The sequence below is a fragment of the Siniperca chuatsi genome, linkage group LG3 (genome assembly GCF_020085105.1).
Source record: "Siniperca chuatsi isolate FFG_IHB_CAS linkage group LG3, ASM2008510v1, whole genome shotgun sequence".
NCBI classification, from domain to species: Eukaryota; Metazoa; Chordata; class Actinopteri; order Centrarchiformes; family Sinipercidae; genus Siniperca; species Siniperca chuatsi.
The window spans coordinates 2665082-2689104 of NC_058044.1; the positions used below are offsets into that span (position 1 = coordinate 2665082).

Sequence of the window (24023 nt, forward strand, 5' to 3'; positions counted from 1 at the left end):
TACTTGATAACGTTGGTTGCTAGTTACTTTGCAGAATCAGACTATTAATACAAAATATAACCAACTAATAAATTATAATGGATTAAACTACCCAGCAGTGTATAAAGTAGTTCAAACCAGCTTAATCCAGTAATATAATTTATATGATTCAGAAATGCACAAGTACTTTTACTTTTGGTACTATGACTTTTGCTAATACTTGTTTACTTTTACCTGTAACAGAGTATTTCTACACTGTGGTATTGCTACTTTCACTGAAGTAGAAGATCTGAGTGCTGTGTGAGGAGTCTTTCGCTTACTGCAGTTGTTAACAGTCCTGAAGAGGCAAAATTAGCCAGTAATATACAGGAAAGGCAAATAGTAGAGGAAAATACGAAAAATAAGCTTAACTTTCTGTTGTAGAAATATGTTTTTTCTGCTCTCCTCCCCCGTTAATCATCTGGCGACCCCTCAGATTTATCTTGCGACCTATTGTGGGACCCGACCCCCATGTCGGGAACCGCTTGTTAGCTATTGTTCAGATGAGACGGTGTAGTCCCTCATTCGTCCAGGAGTCTTTTATCGTAGAAAAGGTTTCAGTCGTAGTCACCTGGACACAAAATGGTCTGAGAACTCAGAAATTTAAGCTACTCTGTGTTGCTTAAGCCCCGCCCTCAGGAAGGAGTCTACCTGAGTATCTGTTGATTAGCTAGTTTCACCTGAAACTGACCTAATTGTTTCCATGATAGCCCAGTAATCAGTAATCAGGCCTATTGTTTTCTGGCTGCATCTACTTCATCACTGTTAAGTACCTGATTAGCATGTGATTGGTGTGACCAAGGTGATAATACACTGTGATAGACTTTGGGCAGATTGAATCTCAGACCACCATTTCTGTTCAAAGAGGGGTTTTCTTTTTTCACAAAAATGGCTTCCTTGACACCCTGTTCAAACCAACTCTTCTCTCTGCTTAGACTCTTCACCTCGCTGTCTTCAAATGTGCGGTTTGTAGCTTTTAGATGCAAATGCACGGCGCTCTGCAATCCTGAGTTAGCGTGTTGTCTGTGCTGATAAAGTCTTTTGTGAAGTGGCTGTTTGGTCTCACCTATGTACCGTTCTTTGCAGTTTTCCTCACTGCATTGAATGGAGTAAACTACATTGCTCTGTTTTTGTGTGGGCATCTTGTCCTTGGGGTGAAGAGTTTCTGTCTTAAAGTGTTGCCTGGTTTAAAGAAAACAGGAACATCGTGCTGTCTAAAGATCCTTTGTAGTTTTTCAGACAGTCCAGATACATAAGGGATGGAGACTCCGTTCCTTCTCGGTTCTGTTACACTTTTGTCTTGTTTTTTTGGCTCTTTTAACTTTGTTGAGAGCCCAAGTAGGATAACCACAGGCTGAGAGTGCACTCTGGACATGCCTTTCCTCCTTCCTCTTACCCTCTGAGCACTTCTTGGGCTCTGTGTTGTAATGTGCTGTAATGGATGGTGTGAGTCACACCATCCATTACAGCACAAGCTGGGTGTAATCATCATCTGATCAATATCTTTGGTCTCATCATTTCATGCATGTTTGGCACTGAGATATTGTTCAGATGTTAATGTTCCTCATGTGACTTGTTTAAACTGGTTTCCTCGAACTGGTACAAGAGTACAAGAGTTAAATAAGTTAATATAATCTTGTCCAACGAAACAGGAAAACAACCACAATAATCAACACAAATGTAGTTTTCATACGCATCTTTAAACGTTCATTTTAGGGTCTTTTTCATCCAGTGAAACACTTTTAGAAGCAGAGAAACCCAAAACTGAAAGATGTTCAAACTTTTTTAATTTACTTTTTTTTTTAAATACTTCACTTCTTCTCTTTTGAAACGAAATCTCTAAATATCACATACTTTTTTTGTGATTTCACAGCTTTAACACTAGGTGGCCTTTGCACACTGCCGACTTCTCTGTAAATGCAGTGGATCTGAAAACTAGAATGCAACAGAGCACATAAACACTACACTTAACCACATCAGCCGCTATTTGTGGGAGAAGATGCTGAAATAAAGAAAACCGAGGCCGGCCTTTCTCTTGTGGGACCCGTGAGTGGAAAGTGACGCAGTGACACGTTATTGTTTAGGATGAAGGATGTGACTCATTTTCCAGGAGCTGAGATAAGTTCATGTTTGCACAGGTTTGTAAATGTACGCCCGAGGTTTCTTTGTTGTTACTGTGCGATGCTATGTGTGTGACTAAAGCCACCTGTATGTATTCTTCACGCTGAAATAAGTTTGGTTTACATGAGAAAATTAATTCATTAATTAATTAATTATCTGGCAGCGAAGCATTTCTGCAAACGAATGCAATGCAGCAGAAGTTTTCCTGATGATTGATTTGTTTCATTTCATGCATGTTTGGCACTTACAAAGACCAAAGACATGGCTGGTTACCTCCCACTTACACTACGTTTTGTTTAAAGATGTTACGCAACACCTTAAACTCACTTTACGAGGTTCCACTGAGAGCTTCCATAAGACTTCATTGATCACGTAGGCAATAAATACCCTCTAATAGGTTATAATGTGAGATGCCAGTGATCACCAAGTAAAGCAGCTTTGTGCCTTGGTTAACATTTATCCTGCACATGTCCTGCTGCTTTTATGTGTGTCTGTGTATGTAAATTCTGTACTGTTTTTGGTAATATTTCATATATTTTATTAACATAATGTGCATACAGTGCTTACGGTTTGTTTGTTAACTAAAATACCAATAAACAGACTTAAGGTCACCGAGATTTGGGTAATAATCAAAACAAAAAAACTTGCAGATGAAGGGCATTTAACTTAGGAGCAGCTTCTTCGGCCATAATAAACCATAAGCGACAATGAAACATAAAATGGACTTTACCGTTACCTAATTACATATCAAACAAAGTTGTCTCTAAGAATTAAACGCAGTACCGCTTTTCTCATAACTACTGGCTTTATTAATGGTTAATAAATAATTTATAATAATAATTACAATAAAATGTACCTTCTAAAACAGGACTATGGAGAATCTAGACCAAAATCTGCGTATTAAAACCTTCTTTATATATTTCTGCTGCAGACTTGATGCTTAAAAAGCGAGAAACCATTTAGCATTTAATGGACGTTTACCTATTAGCTATTAGTAAATGATTTATTAATCGTTATAAAGCCATGGCAGCTAATAAAGGATGCCTTATTAGAAAGCATGTGTGAGTCTTTTATTCTGGTAATGGTAGTGTGTGTGTGTGTGTGTGTGTGTGTGTGTGAGAGAGAGAGAGAGAGAGAGAGAGAGAGAGGAAGGTCTGGTTTTGAATTTTCACAATAAAACACCTGTCAATGGTATGTAATACCTCTTGACAAGCAAATATTAACAGACAGAGAAAACAGTTTAGCTTGCCTAAGCATTGTGCAATTAAATAATTTCAATAAAATATATTTCAAGTGGAAATGTAAGCTACAACAGTGTATACGCAGGTCGTGGTATATACTATATAGTTTTCAAACTAAATTTAATCAATCTCCGATTTACCAAAACTCTACTTACGGATTCTGTTAAATGAGGCATGAAACACAAAATTGGACATCTCGAATCGTTGATTATCTGCTGTGTGAATGTGTTTTTGGTTAATATAGTTTCACCCTTTATGTAGCTTTAATGTTAAAAAAAAAAAAAAAAATCTTATTCCACAGAGTCTGACAGTATCAGTCAGGCGTTAAACACGTAGGTCAAAATAACACACTGATGCCAAGCCCCAGCAGCAATGTATAGTCAAATACACATAAGCAATATAAAATATGGTTTTAAATAGGGACGCACCGATATATCGGCCGAACATCGGTATCGATATTCGCCTTGTTGACTGCCTCTCTGCAAATAGGACGACATTCCCCGATGGCAGTGGCCGATGTTTATCTGTTGTGTCGCATCAATTTTGCGCTGGCTAAATTTGGTGTTGGTTATTTTTATTAGTTGTATAGCAGCTAAAAAGGCCTTTGAAGCAGTTATTTTTCAAAAAAAAGAATCTTTTTAATGCGAAAGAAAGTTATATTATAGATTGTTTGCTAACTTTGTATGATTGAATTCATGCTCATTCAAAGATAGCGTAACGAAGGGCGGAAGGACTTTAAAACGTAAGTTATTTTTTTATAATGAAGATTTCTCTGTTTCCCTGGCACAAAATTATTATTATTATTATTTTAAACATCTGTATCAGCCCAGAATTTCACAATCAGTGCATGACAAGTTATAAAATGTTATAAAAATTAAAACTAAATACAGCATACCTTTTACAAATTCTCGTAAAGAAAACTAAAACTGTACTACCAAATTAACATTTTTTAACAGTTTAATATTTTTAATATTAAACTGTTTAATATTAACTCTATCAATCCCCTTTGAAATGCAGGTATTGAATTTACTCGTTTTATTTTGAAATGCGCACCGGAAGCGGGACGCCGTTCAGTAGCTGTCAGTGCGGAGAAGAAGCCAAACCTCGCTGAGTTTTGCGTTAGTTTAACGAGTCCGCAGCCGACGAAAACGTCTTAAACTCCCGGTAGACATTCAACTAGCTAACACTTTTTTCTGCTCAGAAACAGTTAACACCGTCGGTAACCGGACCGGACACATCCGGGAGATGAAGACGCTTTAGGGCGACCGGTAGCTTTGGTAAGTTTGTTGTTTAAAAAGTAGTTTCTCCTTATTCTTGTTAACTTTACCAACGTTTAAATGTGTTGCCCACTATCCGCATCAATGCTAAATAACACGCTAGTTTTTTTAGTTCCTTTTACCGACCAGATTTCATATACGTTAACTGTTGTAATAATAATAATAATAATAATGCTGTTTCAATACAAACGTTCATAATTAAAAGTTATAAATGGCAAATAACGTTTGTTTTTTTTCTCTTTAAAAAATCCCATAACAAATATAGTTTAAAACGTTTTTCTTAGTATTTGGTATTATTGTATTTGATAATATATCGTGTTAACACCCATAAGCATCATTTTAATATTCCTATAGTGACTTAAAATGTTATTATTATGCTGTAAGTTCATTGTTCATTGTTTTTCTTTGTCTCTTTAAGTGACACTACAATACTCCTGTACTCTATAATGTTTCTGTATTTCCTTCAAGTGTGTGTGACAGTGAATTATGATTTTTAAATTAGCTATTTACTCTTTATAGAGTAATTATAAATACTTTTGATACCTTTAGTGTACTGTATATATGTAGTGTATTATCCTAAAGTACTCCTATACTTCTATAGTGTGTGTGTGTGTGTGTGTGTGTGTGTGGTACTGAATTCAGATTTTTAAGTTACCTTTTTTTTTTTACAGGGTAATTATAAATATTACTCCAGGTACATATACGTTTTTACCATAGTGTATATGTTGTATGTTATCCTACAGCTGCCCCAGCAGTGGTTGCGGTTGCCAGGCCGGTCTGTGTAGTCCAGCTGGCCTCTTTTGTTCCGGCCACACAGACTGATTAGCATGCACCATCCGACCGGAGCATCTGTCCCTGCAGACGCTGCTTTTGTTCCCCATTTAAAACTTGAAAGTTGGCCCTTTTTTTGTCCAACTGTCCGCTCATATTAAAAGCTTTTAGGCGACGTCAACCCCTCTCCGCACGCAAACGTTGACCCTAAAAACCTGGAGAAAGTTTAGTCTGGGTGGATTAAAGCAGAGCTGACGATCACAAGGCTGGTTCAAATCACTGTCACAATATTAATACATGGTTTCCTGCAGTTTTTCATAGCAGAGATGGGCCAACTAACATTTACCCTCTGGGAAAAGGAGCAGAGCAGAACAGTTTTTCACAGAAAGCGTCATCATATATAATGTGCCTATTGTTTAGGCCGTCATCTACTAAGAAGAATAAATCCCCAGATGAGGTGCATCAGGATTTGGGTGGCTTACCTCCTCGGCAAAACAATCTCTCGAGGGAATCCCTGTAATAAGGAAATAATCCAAATTCAAAATACATCACGATACGGCAAATGTACGAAAAATCACATCAAATAATCAAACTGATGTTAAAAGCAATGTTTTGTGTGAGACCAACGTTTGTAAAGTAAAGTTAGTTTTTAATTTAAAACATTTGGACAACTAAAATTTGTCGAACAATAACTTGATGAACTAATTTTTTTTTAATCACAATTTGATTTCCCTGGAAGTCCCTAAGTGATAATAATCACCCAGCTCTGTTTAGACCTTTACTGACAAAACAAACTGTATTCGTAAGTTATTTAGGGACGACCCTTTGTTTGGCTCTTGTACAAAGTCAGCTAATATTTAAAAATGTGAAATTTCTAAAACTTTATTAGAATGATTTGATTACGATACTGATCTTTGGTCAAATCCTCCATCGCTGCTTTGCGTCTCTTGTGCTTTAATTCAAAGATCGATGAGTAACCCAGCTTTGTTAATCTGGTTAAATGTGTCCTTATTTTGATCTTAAAGCATCTGAAATAATCTGTTTAAATTGTTTACATGCTGCAGTAATGGGACTAGACTAGCCTTAATCTGCTCTTAATTGAATTATTAGTGTGCATGTCTCTGTGACCCCCCCGACCCCCCCGTTATGGGATGTGATGTGTTTGACAGGCTGCTCACTGAAACCTCACAGCCACAGCTTTTATCTCTGTGTGTTGCCATAGTGAACTGGGTTAGGGGTGTGTGTGTGTGTGTGTGTGTGTGTGTGGGAGCCGGGGTTGAAGGGGGGTATTTCCTCTTTCATCGAGCTGGTCTGTGATTGGCAGGTTGGAGGACTGTCAGTCAGCACTGGAGTTAACAGAGTCCTTCAGCAAGACACCAAACAGAGCCGCATGTGTGACGTATACACCAATAAATCATTAGCATGTTTATGTCATTAATGATCACTGTGAACTAATACACCTCTTTCACTACGGACCGCGGCTTTAATGGCTTTTTCTGCTGTGGAAAGTCATTCACTGGACTGTAAACACGACTGAATGACTCAGAGTATACTCTGTCGACAGCCTGATAATCAGACTAAATTGCCGTTTCATGTCATTTCACGTTAGCCTGTTTCCGTTTTCTGTGGGAGCATGTTTCACGACGACCAAAAAAAGTTGACTCGATCAGCTGTGTCGATCTCAACCACACTTGTGACTTGTCACTGTTTCACTGACTCTGGTACAGGAAGCTGAATGTCCCCATTCTTAATCCGACTAACAGAGCTCTGACTGGGGAAACAGCCGTCAGTCCGCCCAACGCCAGACCTAATTTAATTTCTTAACAAATCAGAGATGTGGTCTGGATTCAGAGGTCTGGAACCAGGGCCAGGGTTAGTCGTGCTGCTAGATATTAATGTACTAACATTAATTAACTTGTATTAATGAAATCAATATGTGGCAGATGTTAGATGCACCAGGTTCGATTCCTGGCAGGCGGGTCATACCTTCCCACAATCGCAGGCAGTTTTGTGGGAATCCGGTGAGGGATCGCATCCTTGTCCCTGAGGACAGTCCGGCCGGTAAAGTAAGTTCACCAGTTTTCTAATCTTTGGTGAATCAGCACCAAACTAGTCTCGTTTTATCACAAGGGATGTGCTAGCATGCTAAAATATTTTAAATGGTTGTAACTTCAACTGAAGCCATTTAAAATGATTGTTTAATTTCAAAAGGTTAAAGCCCCCCATGGTTGACCTGTGCAGGTGATTTGAATTATTTTGGCTGATTAGACGCCTTCTCAGGACAGTGTGGGCACGTACAGACGATCGCTGACTCTCCTGTTAGCTTTGGTGCACCTGTTACAGTTGGACAATCTGCACCTTTATCATTAATGTTAGCACATGGAGTCCTGGGACTCAGCAAATACTCACATACAGTAAATCCAGCGTAGTTATGCCCACCTTCAACCAGAGCAGAGGTCTTATCAGCCCAAATATGTGAACACACCTGTGAGGGTTTGCGGGGCCCTTAATGATCCGCTGGTCCAGTCAGGCAGCTCAATGGCTACAAGGTGAAGGACGCTGTGTATTGTAAATGTGATGCAGGATGGATTTCAAAACAAAGAGTCCCAAAAGGAAGTTACCTGGCGTCTCTTGGGTCACCTGGCTTCACCGTGCCGAGCGTCGGCCATCCTGGATGACTGGTATCACGAAGCCGGTTATCAGCTGGCTCAGTCACCTCTGGGGTTTTCCAGTCCAGCGGCGAGCACGTTCATGAGAAAGAGGCCAAGCTGTTAATTACAAGCGACATCATCAGAACCATGAATGAAGTACTTAATATGAAATGAGATAGCCGTGGGAAACTTTGGTTATAACGACAACAAAAAGTAATATTCAAGCAGGTGAAATGTATACTCGAATAGACTAAGAAGAAAGCATAATTTATTTATTATAATGTTCCAAATTATTAAAAGTAAGGCTAAGGCTGTAAATATAGAAATATAAATAAGCGCAGGAATTATTATACATGTCTTTAGTATAGACTGAGTGCTTTTTTGTCTGTTGATGAACAAACTTATGAATATGTGATGCACATAAAAAGACTGTTTCTGCTGATAGAGCAGAGAGGAGGAGAAAACTAGTTAACGTCTGATGTCTTTGCTTGTCTAATCATGGGAAATGTGTGTGGATTATTTTACTAATAAAAGATTAGTATAGTATAATAGTTTTTATTTCCAAATGATCATGTCGCCTCGTGTTACTCTGAGCGTAAAAGCATCGACGCTGTCGGGAATTCCTTCATTATATTTAGAGTCATAAACCATCCCTGCATTTGTTAGAAGCTCTGTTTGAAAAGAAAACTGATTCTACTGACCTATAAAAATATCTATTACTTTTGTCCATGTCGGGATCCTGTAGGACTGATGACTCACCAGTGGTCTGACTGATCAGTAGAAACTCCGTTGGCAGGATTTGGATCTTAACCTGCTCTGTAGCCGTGCAGCATACAGTAGGTTACCATGGTGATCTAACCCGGGTAAAAGTGAGCCAGCTTCGTGATACCTGAAAACCTGTCTTCGTGGTAAAGGGCCCCAGGTGACGTTAGCGAGACCTGCTGTGCTGCTTGTAAATAATTCACAAGTTCGAAATCCGCCACCTCTCTGCATCTGTGAGGTTAGCTGTCACAGAAAACAAACTTTGAAAGCTTCTACTTTGAAATCTGCACTCAGCAGGCTAGAATTAAATTAGTGATATCAGATGATAATCAGGGTCAACGAAGAAGAGTAGAGGACACAACAAAAACAAAATATTTAAAACATCAGTATGTTAAAGAGTATAAAGATTTCTGAATATAAAAATAACAACGTGGACAAACTTTGTGCTTCCATTGAATGGTGCTGCTTGTTGCCATAGTGATGCTTGTGGTCAAAACTAGGTTGTGTGAAGAGCCTGGACTCCGTGCAGCTTGGCGTTGTTCAGGCTGCTCAGAAAGGGATAAAATCAGCTTTGAGCCGCGGCGTGAACAGAGCGAGGTGCGACTCACGTCTCCGTCACGAGAGGAAACACAACAGAGCGGTTGTTGTGGAGGAGTGAAGTCACGTTAGAAGTCGTCCTCCTTATCTGGTGTCCAGTTACAGGCAGTGAATGGGTCTCTGTCCCCCCTGGCTGTTCACTGGCTGTATTCATGGCCTCTGAAATAAGCTGTGGTCATCTCTTCTCATGATACGTGCGTCTATAAATGTCTTTCACCCACTGAACCCGACAGATTTACAACAGGGCTGCAGGGTTTCCCCCCAGGAAACTGGTCATGGGAAGTCTGTCGGTCTCCGAGAGTACTGAGCTGCAGTTTGGTAGATTTCAGCCACAGGGTGTTTTGCAGGCGGAGAGGCAGAGCTGTGGCCCTGTGCTTTTCTTAAAAATATCTCTGATCAATTATTGATGCAATCAGCGTGGACCCACGGGGGGTTAAAACAGATCAGGATCTAAACTAACGAACTCGATCCCGTGTTGGTTGGGTGCGACGTGTCCAGGGGCTGATTGAGCTGTTTGCCTCGACCTTTCCTAACTTGTAAAACTCGTCATGCTGCTCTGATTGATTACCACAAAGCAAACCAGGGCTGCAATTAATGATTCATCATCTGTTAATCTGCTGGTTATGTTCCCAAATAACTGATTCATTGTTTGGTCTATGAAATGTCAAAAAAACCTTGAAAAATGCTGATCAGCACTTCCTGAAGCCTACGTTGACGTCTTCAGAGGTCTTGTTTGTCCAACCAACTGTCCACAACCCAAAGATATTCAGCACAGTGTCATACAGCATAACGAAAAGCAGCAGCTCCTGTGAACCTGGAAGTAGCTAATGTTGGTATTATTGCGTGAAAAATGACTTAAACGATTAATCGATTATCAAAATAGTTGGCAATGAATTTTCTGTTGATGTTGATTTTTTTTTAACTAATCCTTTCAGCTGTAAATCGAACATATGATCAATGATCAATATGAGCGGCTGTAGCTCAGGAGACTGGATAATCCATTAAATGCTCCCTAGCTTCTCCTGGCCACATGTTGACCGCATTGAGCCTCAGTTGCTCCTGATGGCCAGCCATGCACGGCCCAACGAGAGGCACTTTGATTTAAATACATGCTACATAAATGCGTTTTTTCTTTTCTGTTTACATTCAGTGTTACTTAATAAAGCTCATTGTGTGTGTCCTTGAGTCCTAACAAACGTATCGAATGGATTTCCTTCCTCATTTCCTTCCTCCTGTTTTTTAATAACATTTTGGAACCTGCATTGTTTACGTCCACGTTAACTCGCTAGCTGTCGTCTTCCTCGTAGCCTTCGTTGGTGCATTACCGCTGTCTGTAGATCAGTGGAATAGTGTTACACCATTGGCAGGAATGTGCATCGTGTGCAAGATCAAACAAAACGGGGACCCACACATACACAACTAGTAAAGCAGCTGTGTTTCTGACCGTGGAACTGCATGACTGTGAATGTTATAGAAGAAGACCTTGCTTGGTATAACGCTGAAAAAAACGCGTCAGCTTTTCAGGAACTTTACAGAAATGTTATCCAGAGGGGTCTGAAAAAGATCCAGGATCTTTAAACTCCTGATGTGGAGTTGGTGTTTGTGGTGGTGTAACTCAGAGCCAAGACTACTGTGTGGTGTGCAGCGACAGATGTGTGACTAGAGAGAATGATGGATTTAATTTCTAATGTCAGGTGTGGAAAGTAAGATACCCATCTTTGTCAAGTGCTGTCAATGTGCTTTTGAGCAAAGCTCAATGGCCTTCCTACCTGCACTTAAAACCTAAAATAGGTATCCGACTCTGGAATTAACATTTTTTGTAGGCAGAGCGCCATATAAAGGGCCTGCTATTTTAGTGGCATTTCTACATGGAGTGCTTCTTGTAGTGCTTATTATGAACCTCTAACGAGAAAGGACTTGGCAAGACCAGAATATATGATAGTGATTTGTCTCTGTTGACCCACATTGTCTCCAACTGCTGGAAGATGATGTGTAAAGAGTATTTTGAGCAAACTCTACAAAACCTCGAACTAAAAATAAAATCGACCACATCAGTGCAGAATCGGTCATAACAAGCTTTTGTGTAACTTGAAGGCTTATGATGACGCTGCGTCCTCTTCGGCCTTTTGACATCAGAGTTGGGCTTCTGAATGAATGCGCAGCTTGTTTTTTTTTTTTTTTTTTCATGGTACAAAGGATTGTAACATCAGTTCCAGTGTGCTGCTAAGTGAGTCACCCCGTCACGGATGCAAATGGCCCTGTATTACACCTAACAACCCCACTCACTGTACTGGAGTGAATACATACATTGTCTGCCACTGTTGCTCCCTGTACAAAGACAGTGTGGGTGTATTGTAGTAATGAATGCTGTTGTGTTGAAGCCTCTGTGTGTGTTTGTTTGAATGTCTGAAGAGGGTTTTTAAATTTGAAATGAAATATCCAAAGTGACGTTTTCTCCGATAGCACGTTTGCTGGTAAGTAAAACTTATTCTTTATCTTTTGCTTGTGTGTGCAGGTGATGTGTGTACCTGCGCTGATGGAGACGCTCTGAGGGTGACAGTGGGAGTCAGTAGTCCTCACCCTTCCTCCCCCCCGAAGGCTGCACAGATGTTTTCGCTTGGTCAGGAAAACATCTCCACCTCCCCTGCTTCCACCAAAGGACCAGTCAAATATGGAGAGCTCATTGTGCTGGGGTAAGGAGCTTTTTTACAGCTGTGGTCAAAACTTCTAAATCACCAAGATGGAGCTTTAAAGGTTTTGCTTGTTTTAGCCCTTTAACTACTCATATATGAGTACTTTACGTAACTGCTGAACATTTCATTTTCTGCAGAACACCATCTGTTTTTAGATCGGGTTCCTACTTTTCAGGCAGAAATTTGTATGAGACCATGTCAGCATGCAAATCAACTTGCAAAGAATTGAATCTTGCTTTAGATAGTAATCTACCACAGTGAAAATACAGTCTGCTTCATTTGTTTAGCAGGAAACCTTGTGGTAATTCAGTCGTGAGAAGGGGCTGTGTTCAAACCGTTCAAACTCATCTTGGTGGTGCTTTCAGGGACACTATGACATCCAGTAATTGAGAATCGGCTGGCGAAAAGACTGCAAAAGCATTGCATTCATGAATTAAGACATACAGTAACCAAACATGGTCAATGAACAATGTCATTTTGGTCATTTCATACATTTTGACAGTTGACTCTGAAATCCTCTGAGTCCATGAAGTTTTTACAGCAGTCTCCGCTCACGAATGCATCGCTGCACGATGATAACACAGCATGGCGACGAGGGGATAACTGCTGCCGAGTACCCACCTCAAGCAAAGTTTAAGTCACACCAAGCTAATGTACAGAGCCAGTCGAGAGTTAGTTGAGCTACACCTCCAGTTTGTTTAGCTGTTGTTTGCATAGTTAAAAGTCAAACACGGGAGACAATGGCATTGTTTCGCTTTGTAATAACGTCATCTCGCCAGAATCTGCACAAACTTAGATTACATAGTTTACCTAAAGATTATAGTTTTGTGACACGTGGAGGAAGTTCACCCAAAGCGAATATGGAGAGCTAACTTGTAGTTTAGGAAAAAATAGAGGAAAATTGTTTCTTTTGCAGTAGATGTAGTTTTGCTAAAAAAAAACAAAACACTGGCTTCCTCTTTCATGCATTGGTGCAGCAGGGGTGTCACTTCAGTTCAGTTTAGTTTTATTGATATAGCGCCAGTTCATAACAGAAGTTATCTCAGTGCACTTTACCTATAGAGCAGGTCTAGACCGCACTCTGTATAATATTAGACCCAACAAATCCCACCGTGAGCCAGCACTTTGGCGACAGCGGGTTCTGGCTCAAAAACATGGAGAAGTTCGTCAAAAAATGTGGTTCTGACCGTAGTTTCACAGCTTAATGCAACGCCGTCCGGCAGGCTAGCACAAGTCAAATATAAGCAGGTGGAACACCTCATAGGACAGTTTTATTGCTGTCATGACATACCAGAGTGTAAAGTACCGTGTGGTAGGGCTGAGTATTGTTGAGATTTTTAAATACTATAACTGATTTTCAGTAGGTTGAGAAATATAAACATGTTTTTTTTTTTTTCATTCAACAAAAGAAGCCAAAGTTCTTAAATGTTAAATGTTGTCCGAACACAAGAACCAGCCGAAATTAAATCGTCTAAAATTGGCAAAAGTTTTATTTAAATCAGGAATTATATGCTCAAAGGTACAAAGCTGACCAGACATTCGATGCCAGCTTTTAGTACTTGACAGATTTGTTGATGCTAGGTACTGTGGACACATAATGGTCCATACCAAAAAAGTATTGAGGTTTGATACCCAGCCCTACTGTGTGGTCTTAGCATTTAATAAGCCTTTAAACTGAACGTCTTGCTTTGTGTATTTCAGATTTTACCTGTAGCAGAAAGTCCAACTCTTCTCTCTACTTAGAATCTTCACCTCGCTGTCTTCAAATGTGCGGTTTGTAGCTTTCAGATGCAGCACAGCACAGACGACACGCTAACTCAGGATTGCAGAGCGCCGTGCATTTGCATCTAAAAGCTACAAACCGCACATTTGAAGACAGCGAGGTGAAGATTATAAGCAGAGAGAAGAGTTGGTTTGAAAGAGGAGTCAAGGAAGCCATTTTTGTGAAAAAAGAAAACCCCTCTTTGAACAGAAATGGTGGTCTGAGATTCAATCTGCCCAAAGTTTACCACAGTGTATTAGCACCTTGGTCACGCCAATCACATGCTAATAAGGTACTTAACAGTGATGAGGGAGGTGCAGCCAGAAAACAATAGGCCTGATTACTGATTACTGGGCCATCATGGAAACAATTAGGTCAGTTTCAGGTGAAACTAGCTAATCAACAGATACTCAGGTAGACTCCTTCCTGAGGGCGGGGCTTATGTAACACAGAGTAGCTTAAATTTCTAGTTCCCGTCCCATTTTTTCACAATTGAGAATGACTTCCTGATGGGAGCCGAAACGTCTTGATTCTGAAAACAGCGTCCAGACGACTACGACTGAAACCTTTTCTACGCTATTGTTGTTGTACTTTGTGTGTGCTCCTCTAAGTATGTAACCCCCTTCGGTGCAGATAAGAATTTGTACTCCGTCAAGTTAAACAAGATTAAACTAATCCATTCATATGAGTTCAGTGCACCTTGTAGCATTTTTTTTTTGTGCCGTATGAAATTCAGTCTATTGATTTTTGTTCAGGAGCAGCATAACTCTGCCTCAATGCAGTTAAATGTGCGGAGAAACTCAACCACAGTAAAGAATGCAGCTGACTTCCTGACTGAAGGCCATTCACTGTGGACACAACACAGAGCCTGTGGTTCAGGGAGGTTGGCTGCTGTGGTTTCAGACCTTTTGTTTGCTTTTGTATCATAGTGTCCACATGTGGAATTAAACAGTCTGGCAGACCCAGTAACCGGCAATTACACTGGTCATAAGGTTTAATTTTAAAGAGCCATATAGTTTGTGAAAACAGAGGACGTGTTATGTGTCGTACAGTGGAGCCACAGTGGAGTCGGGGTGGTCTAAGTTTGTCTAAGAAAGGAGGTGGCCGTCTCTTTATCTGAAACGCAGGAAGTTTGCATTATCCAGTGAAAGAATGGCTCGACTTTTAACTGAGCTCGAATGTTTATTTGACCTGCGGCTGGCAGCAGTCTGGCTCTGAAGATTAGCTCTCCAGCTAAACTGACTTTTAATTAAAGGTCCGACTACATTTAGCTTTCATTATTTGCTTTTCAGATTCACTACAGCTCACAACGAGAATAATGTTCTGCAAATACATGATGTTTTGCAAATAAATGATGTTCAGTTTAAGTTGTAGTTAACAGGCGTCCAGATGATATTTTCAGTCCTGGACCGAAGCCCTTGTTGCTCTTCAGCTTTCTCTCCCCCACAAAGCTTCCTGTCTCCAGTGAAAGCTGTTAAAGAAACGATTGGGAGATATGCTTGTTTGTCTTCTTACCTGCACGAGGTAGATAGGTCCAGGATGTGTTTAGCCTAGCATAGCATAAAGACTAGAAAGTGCTAGCTTAGCATCATCAAAATTGGGGAAAAAAACACCTTCCAACTGCTCCAAACCTGCCTGATTTCTATGTTGTATCTTGTTTATTGAACAGGTGTAGGAATAGAAATGTAAAAAGGAGACATTCTGGTTACTTTATTTGGACTTGTTGTAGCCTTTTGACTAGAAAAGCCCCCAAGCTTGAAGATTAAAAATAATTTAATAAAAAGTTTGTGCAGTGAGTGAACTTCAGTTATGAATCCTCAGCTCCTCAGTTTCATGATATACAGCCCTCTGAATTAAATCAGCAGGGAAAGGTGTGTTTTAGTCAGTGCCGACCAGCAGACACACACCAGACGATCATCACATTCGCATTTAAAGACACAACAAAAACTGGACGGCGACATGCAACAACACCTGTCTTGGTCCTGTCACCTAAATTATTGTAATTATGCGACACGATCAAGACACATATGATCGTTTTACTCAATCGTTCTATTTAAAATGTTATAAAGTTAATTTTAAAGAGCATTTACTATTTCTGTAAATGTGCTATATATAAACTGTTACTCTGTTAAAACACTTGAATGGGATTACCTTCAGTGAGGGCACATAATGACTTGTTTAGGATGCAAAACACAAAGTTTAGGACTTGGACTTTATTTAGACTTGTCGGTCTTTGGATTTTATAGCCAAGACTTTAGACTTACTTGTGATTTGCAAAACAATGACCTTGTCCTGCATCTGGTAGATAGTGTTTATTGTTTGGGAGCAGCCTGAACCCTGTTAAATGTGCGGAGAAACTCAACCATAGCAAAGAATGCAGCTGACTTCCTGACTGAAAGCCATTCACTGTGGACACAACAGAGAGCCTGTGGTTCAGGGAGGTTGGCTGCTGTGGGTTCAGACCTTTGCTTTTGTATTATTGTATCCAGAACTGAAATAAAGCTGTCTGGGATGTTTCGTCACTCAAGTATAAACCAGGATTATCAAATATGTACATTTACATGTTTGCCTCGTTAGCCTTTAAGGTGTTATATAGCGTAATAATGATTCATCTCGCGATTCAAAATGCATTTTGTGTGCCATTAGTTGTAATGAAACTGGAAATAAGGCGGCTTCATTCTCTGACACTGTAGTATAACCGGTCCTAAAACATCCTGCAGAGTATGAAACAACAAACAAGAGGAAACATTGTGATGGTGCAGTATATGTTCAGTATAACTGCTTTCTGATTCAGAAGATGCCCTGATAACCTGTGTGGATCTTCTACGAACGTTATACCACATTTCAGGTGTAACGGCTCTCTGCCCAGCGGTGACAAGGGGCGGCGGAAAAGTCGCTTCGCTCTGTGTCGCAGAAACAAGGCCAACGGCGTGAAACCCAGCACTGTCCACACGTCCTGCACCCCTCAGGCTGCCAAGGTGAGAGCTCAACGCACAGGTCAAAGTGGCCCGTGTGCGTCAGGCCTATGAGATGCAGTACAGCAGTGAAACCTTCAAATGTTCTAAGAGCAACACAAAAGAAGACAGAAAGTGAATGGGCTTTGGTTCTTATAAATTACTTTTTAAGTGTGGTTGTGGAAGGCAACTGCAATGAACTAATGAGGCATTAAAACAGCTTATTCCACATATGTTTAGTGTGATTTATATTGAGTACAAATCTGGAATTTGCCACATAGTTTCACACACTCGCTCTTTCTGCTACAGACTTACTGCACCATTGATAAAATGGACAAAAAGAGCAATAATAGCTGTGTTTGTCAGACCTTAAACACAGTGTAACAGTGCTTCTCCTCTGTGTTTCTAAAGGCTATAAGCAACAAGGAGCAGCACAGTATTTCATACACTCTGTCCCGGGCACAGACGGTGGTGGTGGAGTACACCCACGACAGCAACACAGACATGTTCCAGGTGTGTAGCATCCACTAACTCTACCTTATGTCACTTCAGATATGCAGATCAAATTAAACGTTTTATTTGTGTGTGTCTGCATGGTCACACAAGGATTAGACCGTCAGCAGCAGAGTGCTGTGCTTCTTAATATGAGCTTAATTCTCTTTCACCTCGTGTCTTTTTCACCGAGATTTAGTTTAATCTTATCGCCTTAACCTCCAGCACTTTAAGTAACTTGAATTTTAGTCTTTCATCACTGTTGTTGAACTCTTGTATCTCAAAAATGCCCGCTAATATTTCCAAAATGTAAACTTCTTCACAGCTGAGAAAAATAGCTTTGATTTTGTTCCTGTGTTTATTTGTTTTTGACCACCATACATACACCACCAAACTGAGTATGAGGAAAAAGGGAGTAAATCGAGGAATTAGAAAGAGAAATGAGAAACAACACAGCTGCAAACAAATTGCTGTGATAAACAGTCCAGACTTTATCCTGTTTTTATAAACTCAGTTTGACTTTTCATGCATGTTTCTTGTACTGTGGTCCCCATTTCCTATTGTAGTTTGCCGTTGTTGTTGTATGAGACAGGTGGGACGTTTAGGCCACTTAATCAAATCACTGACGCAGCGTCACTATGTACATGACGCTAAGATAAAGGTGTCTGCAGGCATCAGCATGGACACACTGTAAGACCAGGTTTGGTAACGTAAATCGTGCTTCTGTATCATTACAGATCGGTCGTTCCACGGAGAATCCCATCGACTTTGTGGTGACAGACACGGCGCCGGGTGGTCAGTGCCATGCTGACGGCCACACAGTTCAGAGCACCATCTCCCGCTTCGCCTGCCGCATCATCTGCCAAAGAAACCCGCCTTACTCTGCGCGGATCTACGCCGCAGGCTTCGACTCCTCCAAGAACATCTTCCTCGGGGTAGGCTGCACTGACTGCTGTTAGAGGTGGATGGTGCACTGACTCTTTGCTTGTGTTCGGTGTAATTAGAGGTGAGTTGTTTTTTCAGTACGGACAGGCTAAACGTGAATTCATGACCTCTTCACAGGAGAAGGCAGCCAAGTGGAGGATGCATGACGGTCAGATGGACGGACTGACCACCAACGGGGTTCTGGTGATGCACCCGCGCCACGGCTTCAGCCAGGACTCTAAACCTGGCCTGTGGAGGGAAATCTCAGTCTGCGGCAACGTCTTTACCCTGCGGGAAACCAGATCTTCTCAGCAGAGGGGCAAGATGGTGGGTGACTCCCCCCTGCCCTTCATGGGAGCTGTAGTTTTATTTAATGTAAACAAATGAATCATTGTGTAAAGGTGCCCTGTGGAGTTTTCTTGTAAACAAGCAAAAGTCATGTTTACATTCACTGTTTCTCACCAAAACACATTGTCTGTATCCTCGAGGTCTAACAAACACGTTGAATGCATTTTCTTCCTCATATAACATTTGCAAAGCGTTTATTGTTTACATTCATATTTACTTGCTAGCAGGCTTCTTCCTCGCCTCTGTTGGTGCATTGCTGCGTTTCTTTGTTCATTACTGTCGCCAACTGTCGCTCAGCAGACCAGCATGAAACCAGAGGCAGGAATGTGTATCGTGTCGCCCGTGTGCTCGCATGCGTGCATGTGCATGATACAAACAAAACGGGGAAGCAAATATAAGTAAAAATACTGCTCTATAGCGCTACCGGTGGTTAAAAACTGCACAGGGTACCTTTAACTTGTTAAAATAATGAACGGTTCAGATTCTAAAATCAAGAGTAGATAGTAATTTATCTTATCTTAATATGGATAGTAAACGCCAGAGCCCCTTTTTCAGAAACCCTCACTTGTATTGAGTTACAGAATCTACTGGAACAGCAGCAAGACAGGAAGTGACATCATGAGTTTGGCTCTGGAAATGGTTTCCATATAAAAATGATTTTAAACAGGCTGCAGCGTCATATTGTGGTGTTGTGAATGACCTGTAATCTGCTCGTCTCTCCTTCAGGTGGACTCTGTCTCTGAGTCTAATGAGCTGGTGGATGGCTCGCTCATCGACTTGTGCGGCGCCACCCTGCTGTGGCGGACGGCCGAGGGCCTGGCGCACACACCCACCGTCAAACACCTGGAGGCGCTGCGGCAGGAGCTGAACGCCGGGCGGCCGCAGTGTCCCGTGGGCTTCAACACGCTGGCCTTCCCCAGCCTTCGGCGCAAAGATGTCCTGGACGAGAAGCAGCCCTGGGCCTACCTGCGCTGCGGCCACGTGCACGGCTACCACGGCTGGGGGGGGCGCCGCAACCCCGAGGTGGAGGCGGAGTGTAAGGAGAGAGAGTGCCCTATGTGCCGGGCGCGGGGCCCCTACGTGCCGCTGTGGCTGGGCTGTGAGGCGGGCTTCTACGTGGACGCGGAGCCCCCCACCCACGCCTTCGTCCCCTGCGGTCACGTCTGCTCGGAGAAGACGACGGCGTACTGGAGTCAGATCCCGCTGCCGCACGGCGCGCACACCTTCCACGCCGCCTGCCCGTTCTGCATCCAGCCGCTGAGTGAGTCCGGCTGCATCAGACTCATCTTCCAAAGCCCGCTGGACTAGAAACCACTCAGACTTCTTATCTCAAGCCTTCACCAACAGAAGGGTGGACAGAGCAATATGATTTGAGTTTTCATAACTTTATTTTATAACTTAATTTAACTTAATTTTGACCAATATAAACACATTTATTGGGTTGATTCCTGCCCTTTTTTTAATATCATACATGATTCAGGCAGTGGTGTCCTCCTCTCTTCCCTGGACAGCTGCACAGATGTTTGCTTTGCCTTACACTTTGTATGTTCCTTTACCTCTTCAGTAATGTTTTTTTGTAAATCAGTGCAGAATTTAACAGCTGTAATGTTTCCCAGATCACTGCCTCACCCTGCCTCAAAGAGCCAGTTTGGTTTCAGTCGAGTGTTTTAAAGCTTTTCTGTGGGAAACAGAAGAATATTCAGTTGTGGCACAAACTGGACCTTTTAGTGAGCCATAACTTATTTATGTGTTTGATCTTTTTCTCTGAAATCAAGCGACCTCCCTCTGTAATGCCGTTGCCTCTTTGAACACAGAATAACTGTTATTTATTATCTCAATACAAGCTTTGTACCATGACATAACAAAAACATATTTCTTGGGAAACGTTTTTAAGCTGCAGATTGAATGTAATTTTTTAAACAAAATAAAAATATACTACAGGCATGGATGACAATAAACCAGCATTACTCAGTAGTTACATGAGGACTTAATAACACTTACTGTCCCAAGTGCTCTTAAAGGAATATTTCAGCCCGCAGTGAAAATCCAGTCACTGCTCTCGTACATGTGCTTTTGCATAAATGTAAACAAAAATCTGTTTACATTCATGATATAAAAAGGAAACTATACAATAATTAAAATATATACTAATATCTCCAACAAGATATCTCAACATCTCCTGACCAGAGTACCATGACGTGTCTGGAAGAGGATTTCTGATGTTATTGGTGACTTTCTGACCTTTCCTCTAGCGCCACCATGAGGCCAAACCTCCCACTTCTATATAAGAAACATCAAAATGCATCGTATAGTTTCCTTAAAATGTCACCGATCACATTTCTGTTCCCAAGAGGATGAACTGTTCTGATTTGAGCTCTTTTTCTTGTATCAGTATGTTGACTTTGACTCTGTAAACAGAGTAGGATCTGTTTAGAATTAGGTGAAACTCGAGTTAATTTTTGGAGGGAACGATTCTTCAGTCAAACCAGTAAAACCTCAGCTGCTCTCAATGTAAGTGGCCGCAGATGCATCAAATACAACCTGCAGGAGGGTAAATGTAGGACTGAAACAGATTCTGTCCAGGTCGCTGACCCATTTCATGCGTTTCAGACTGAAGGTGTCTGTTCTTTCACCAGTTTGTCCTTCGTGTTTGTTTGTTGCCCTCACAGCTATGCAGTCGCGCTGCACACTGATTGTTTTTGTACCGATTGCAAACATTAAAAACACACTGCTGATGTTTGTGCGGCTGTTTCTGTTTGAAAAGCTGCGACCCAGACTCGTGCTGTAACAATCACACTTGCATCCCTCAGATATATATTGCGTACAGCCAGGTTTCCTACATGACGACGATGACGTTTTTATTCTTGTGTCGTGTATACAACTTTGCCCACCTCCCACAAACTGACAAGACCCCACAATTAATATAAACCAGATCCAGAATGCAACACGTACAATTTCCAACAGTATTTCAAAGTGTCAACCAAAAAAAAAGACTTCCCATTCACATAACTCACACTGTCAGATTTTCAGACTTTCACATACAACAAAATTCATAAATTCCATACTGAAAAAAACAAAAAAGAAACTGACTCGCCGCTTCTCCCAGATCCCAGCTCACAGAATCTATTTTCACATATTATTGAGTCTTCCAACTTGCAAGAAGATAAAAAGCTGCATTTTAATTACACAACTGAAGATGCTTGGCTTCTCGATAGGGGGGGATGTAACACACAGTACGATTCAGCTTAATATGCATATGTGTAATTCATTTTGGATTTGACAGGATATTTTTAGACTATTTTGTTGTCTAATTTTCTTCTAAACTGAATAAGTTGGACAGAAGTTTACTGTTTATGGTGTAAACATCACAGCATAACTTATTCCTGTAGGTATACAACATTATTCAAATGTTGACAGATGTAAACAAACTTTTAACAATATCAGAAAACATTACTGCTTTGAGTTTTGTTTTTGCCTCGACTAGTCCCTCTGTTAAAAGATTTGTTGAGCGTGTGACTTTTAGTAATGAGTAGTGGTGGAATGTAACTAAGTACATTTACTCAAGTACTAGACTTAAGCACAATTTTGAGGTACTTGTACTTTACTTGAGTATTTCCATTTTATGCTACTTACTTATTATATAAAGCAAGTAGTAAATTATGATATACTGTTAAAGATTAAGCTACCCGGCAGTATATAAAGTAGCTAAAATTAGCTCCACCTTTACCATCTGCAGCATTAATGATGCTTACACATTAATGCATCACAAATTATAATCCACTGATATAATATATATTATTCTGAAATGACCCATTTTGCACAATGAGTACTTTTCCTTTTGGTACTTTTAGTATATTTTATAGTATATTTTTTTTAAAGGCAAGGCTTTTTACTTGTAACAGAGTATTTTTATTTTAGATCTGAATACTTCTTCCAACGCTGGCAATGGGGTCATGCTTTTGTTTACATTTGGATAATAGATTGTGCCTGTTGTTTTTACTATATAAATTACAGGTACAAGTGTAAGTAAAGACTTACAGATAAGACATATACTATATGGCCATAAGTATGTGGACAGGGTGTCACATACCTTCAGTGTGTATGGTTTTCCACAGAGAGGCGACAGCTGGTCAGCAGGTGGCAGCAGCGAGCTTTATGACACGAGAAGAAGAAGCGGCCGCTGCCCGTCCTCCCGCAGTGCATGATGGTCGGTGTACTGGCTGTATCTGCAGCTGTGCGTCCTGTTGTTTTCATCCCGGTTCTTCCAGTGTTCCTGTGATGGTGAAGAGGGGAAACACCGGCTGCTGTGCTTCTCACGACAGGTACGGAAGCGGCCGAGGCTCGGGCAGTAGCCGTTTGTCTCTCAGTGGGTTTCATTTCGCCTGTCAGAGTGTTAGCTAGCTGTGTGGCTAACCTGCTAGTGTTAGCCAGTCTACGTGTAACCCCCGCTGGACTCGCTGACAACATTAGCTTTAGCATTAGCATTTATTTGGCACAGGCCGAGGACAGTCCGAGCCTTTTTAGCTCTGGCTGTCATCGAAAGTAAAACAGGTGATGTGTGTCTTGTGTTACCATTTTAGCTTTGACTCCACTGTCAGCTCAGTGGATGTAACGGTAACAACTACAGCAATGAATGCACTGGAGCTAAGCTAAGCTAAAGCTAGCTGGCTAGCTTCTGCCACAGCTGTCTGTCCTGTTGGAAGGCAGTCCAATGATTTGACATTTCAAGTAAACATTACAAAAGCTGTTTGAGGTGTGACATTTAACCCACAATACCTTCATTTTAGGGTTAATGGGACATTTGCATGAGGGAAGTAAGTTTTATGGGGAAAAACAACTTAATTTGATGCTAAACAGACTTTTGGCCAACCTTAAACTTATCCCAGTCTGCCTTTACAGTAATGCTTAATGAGTTTAATTCACTAATGGATTTAGGGTTTATTTAATTGAGGCATACATTCAGTAATTTAAAGGCCAATTATGTGTTTTATAGTAAAGTAACTCCACCAATTTTACACATAAAGTTATTAAGAGTTGTTATGGGGAGTACTACTCTAAACAGGTGTATAAACCTGTAACTCAGGAAGAGGTTTGTCAGGTCTGAGAAAGTAACCCTGATTATGTCATAGTGGTGTCATCAGGCTTGAGTCATCAGTCACATTAGTTTTCTGATCAATAAAATGTCCCCCACACTGATCCTTGTAAAAGGAAGTGATGTTCTTGGGATGTACCGGTTCTCATGTGGCAGAAAAACTTATATCGAGCAGAGCGATCGCAAACTGAAAACGACATGTGAGAGAGAGAAGCTGCAGTTTTGTACAAAACAAGGCGATAAAACACCCTAGAATGATGAAAGCCGGCTGGACATCGCACTGAAACAGGAAACACGCTCTTGAATTCGTCAGTCGTACA

General features: G+C 41.0%; 2 protein-coding genes across 6 annotated transcripts in view; both read left to right on the forward strand.

Annotated features, from left to right (window-relative positions):
- The first annotated feature begins 4472 nt into the window (after window positions 1-4472).
- LOC122873124 (E3 ubiquitin-protein ligase pellino homolog 1-like) lies at window positions 4473-21350 on the forward strand. 2 transcript variants are annotated; one of them, XM_044189483.1, is made up of 8 exons: window positions 4473-4657; window positions 7372-7494; window positions 11954-12131; window positions 16742-16871; window positions 17259-17360; window positions 18077-18274; window positions 18402-18590; window positions 19338-21350. In XM_044189483.1, the coding sequence occupies exons 3-8, from the start codon at window positions 12046-12048 to the stop codon at window positions 19917-19919; spliced, it is 1287 nt and encodes a 428-aa protein (XP_044045418.1). In that variant the 5' UTR covers window positions 4473-4657; window positions 7372-7494; window positions 11954-12045; the 3' UTR covers window positions 19920-21350. The 2 variants fall into 2 exon arrangements, with proteins under 2 accessions (XP_044045418.1, XP_044045417.1); XM_044189482.1 differs by lacking the exon at window positions 7372-7494.
- Window positions 21351-22775: 1425 nt separating this feature from the next.
- The window catches only part of vps54 (VPS54 subunit of GARP complex), a 31840-nt gene continuing 30592 nt past the window's right edge, over window positions 22776-24023 (forward strand). For all 4 annotated transcript variants that reach the window (XM_044189456.1, XM_044189458.1, XM_044189459.1 and 1 more), the window contains exon 1: window positions 22776-22933. The gene's annotated coding sequence lies outside the window, so the exon portion shown is untranslated. The remainder of the gene's footprint in view (window positions 22934-24023) is intronic.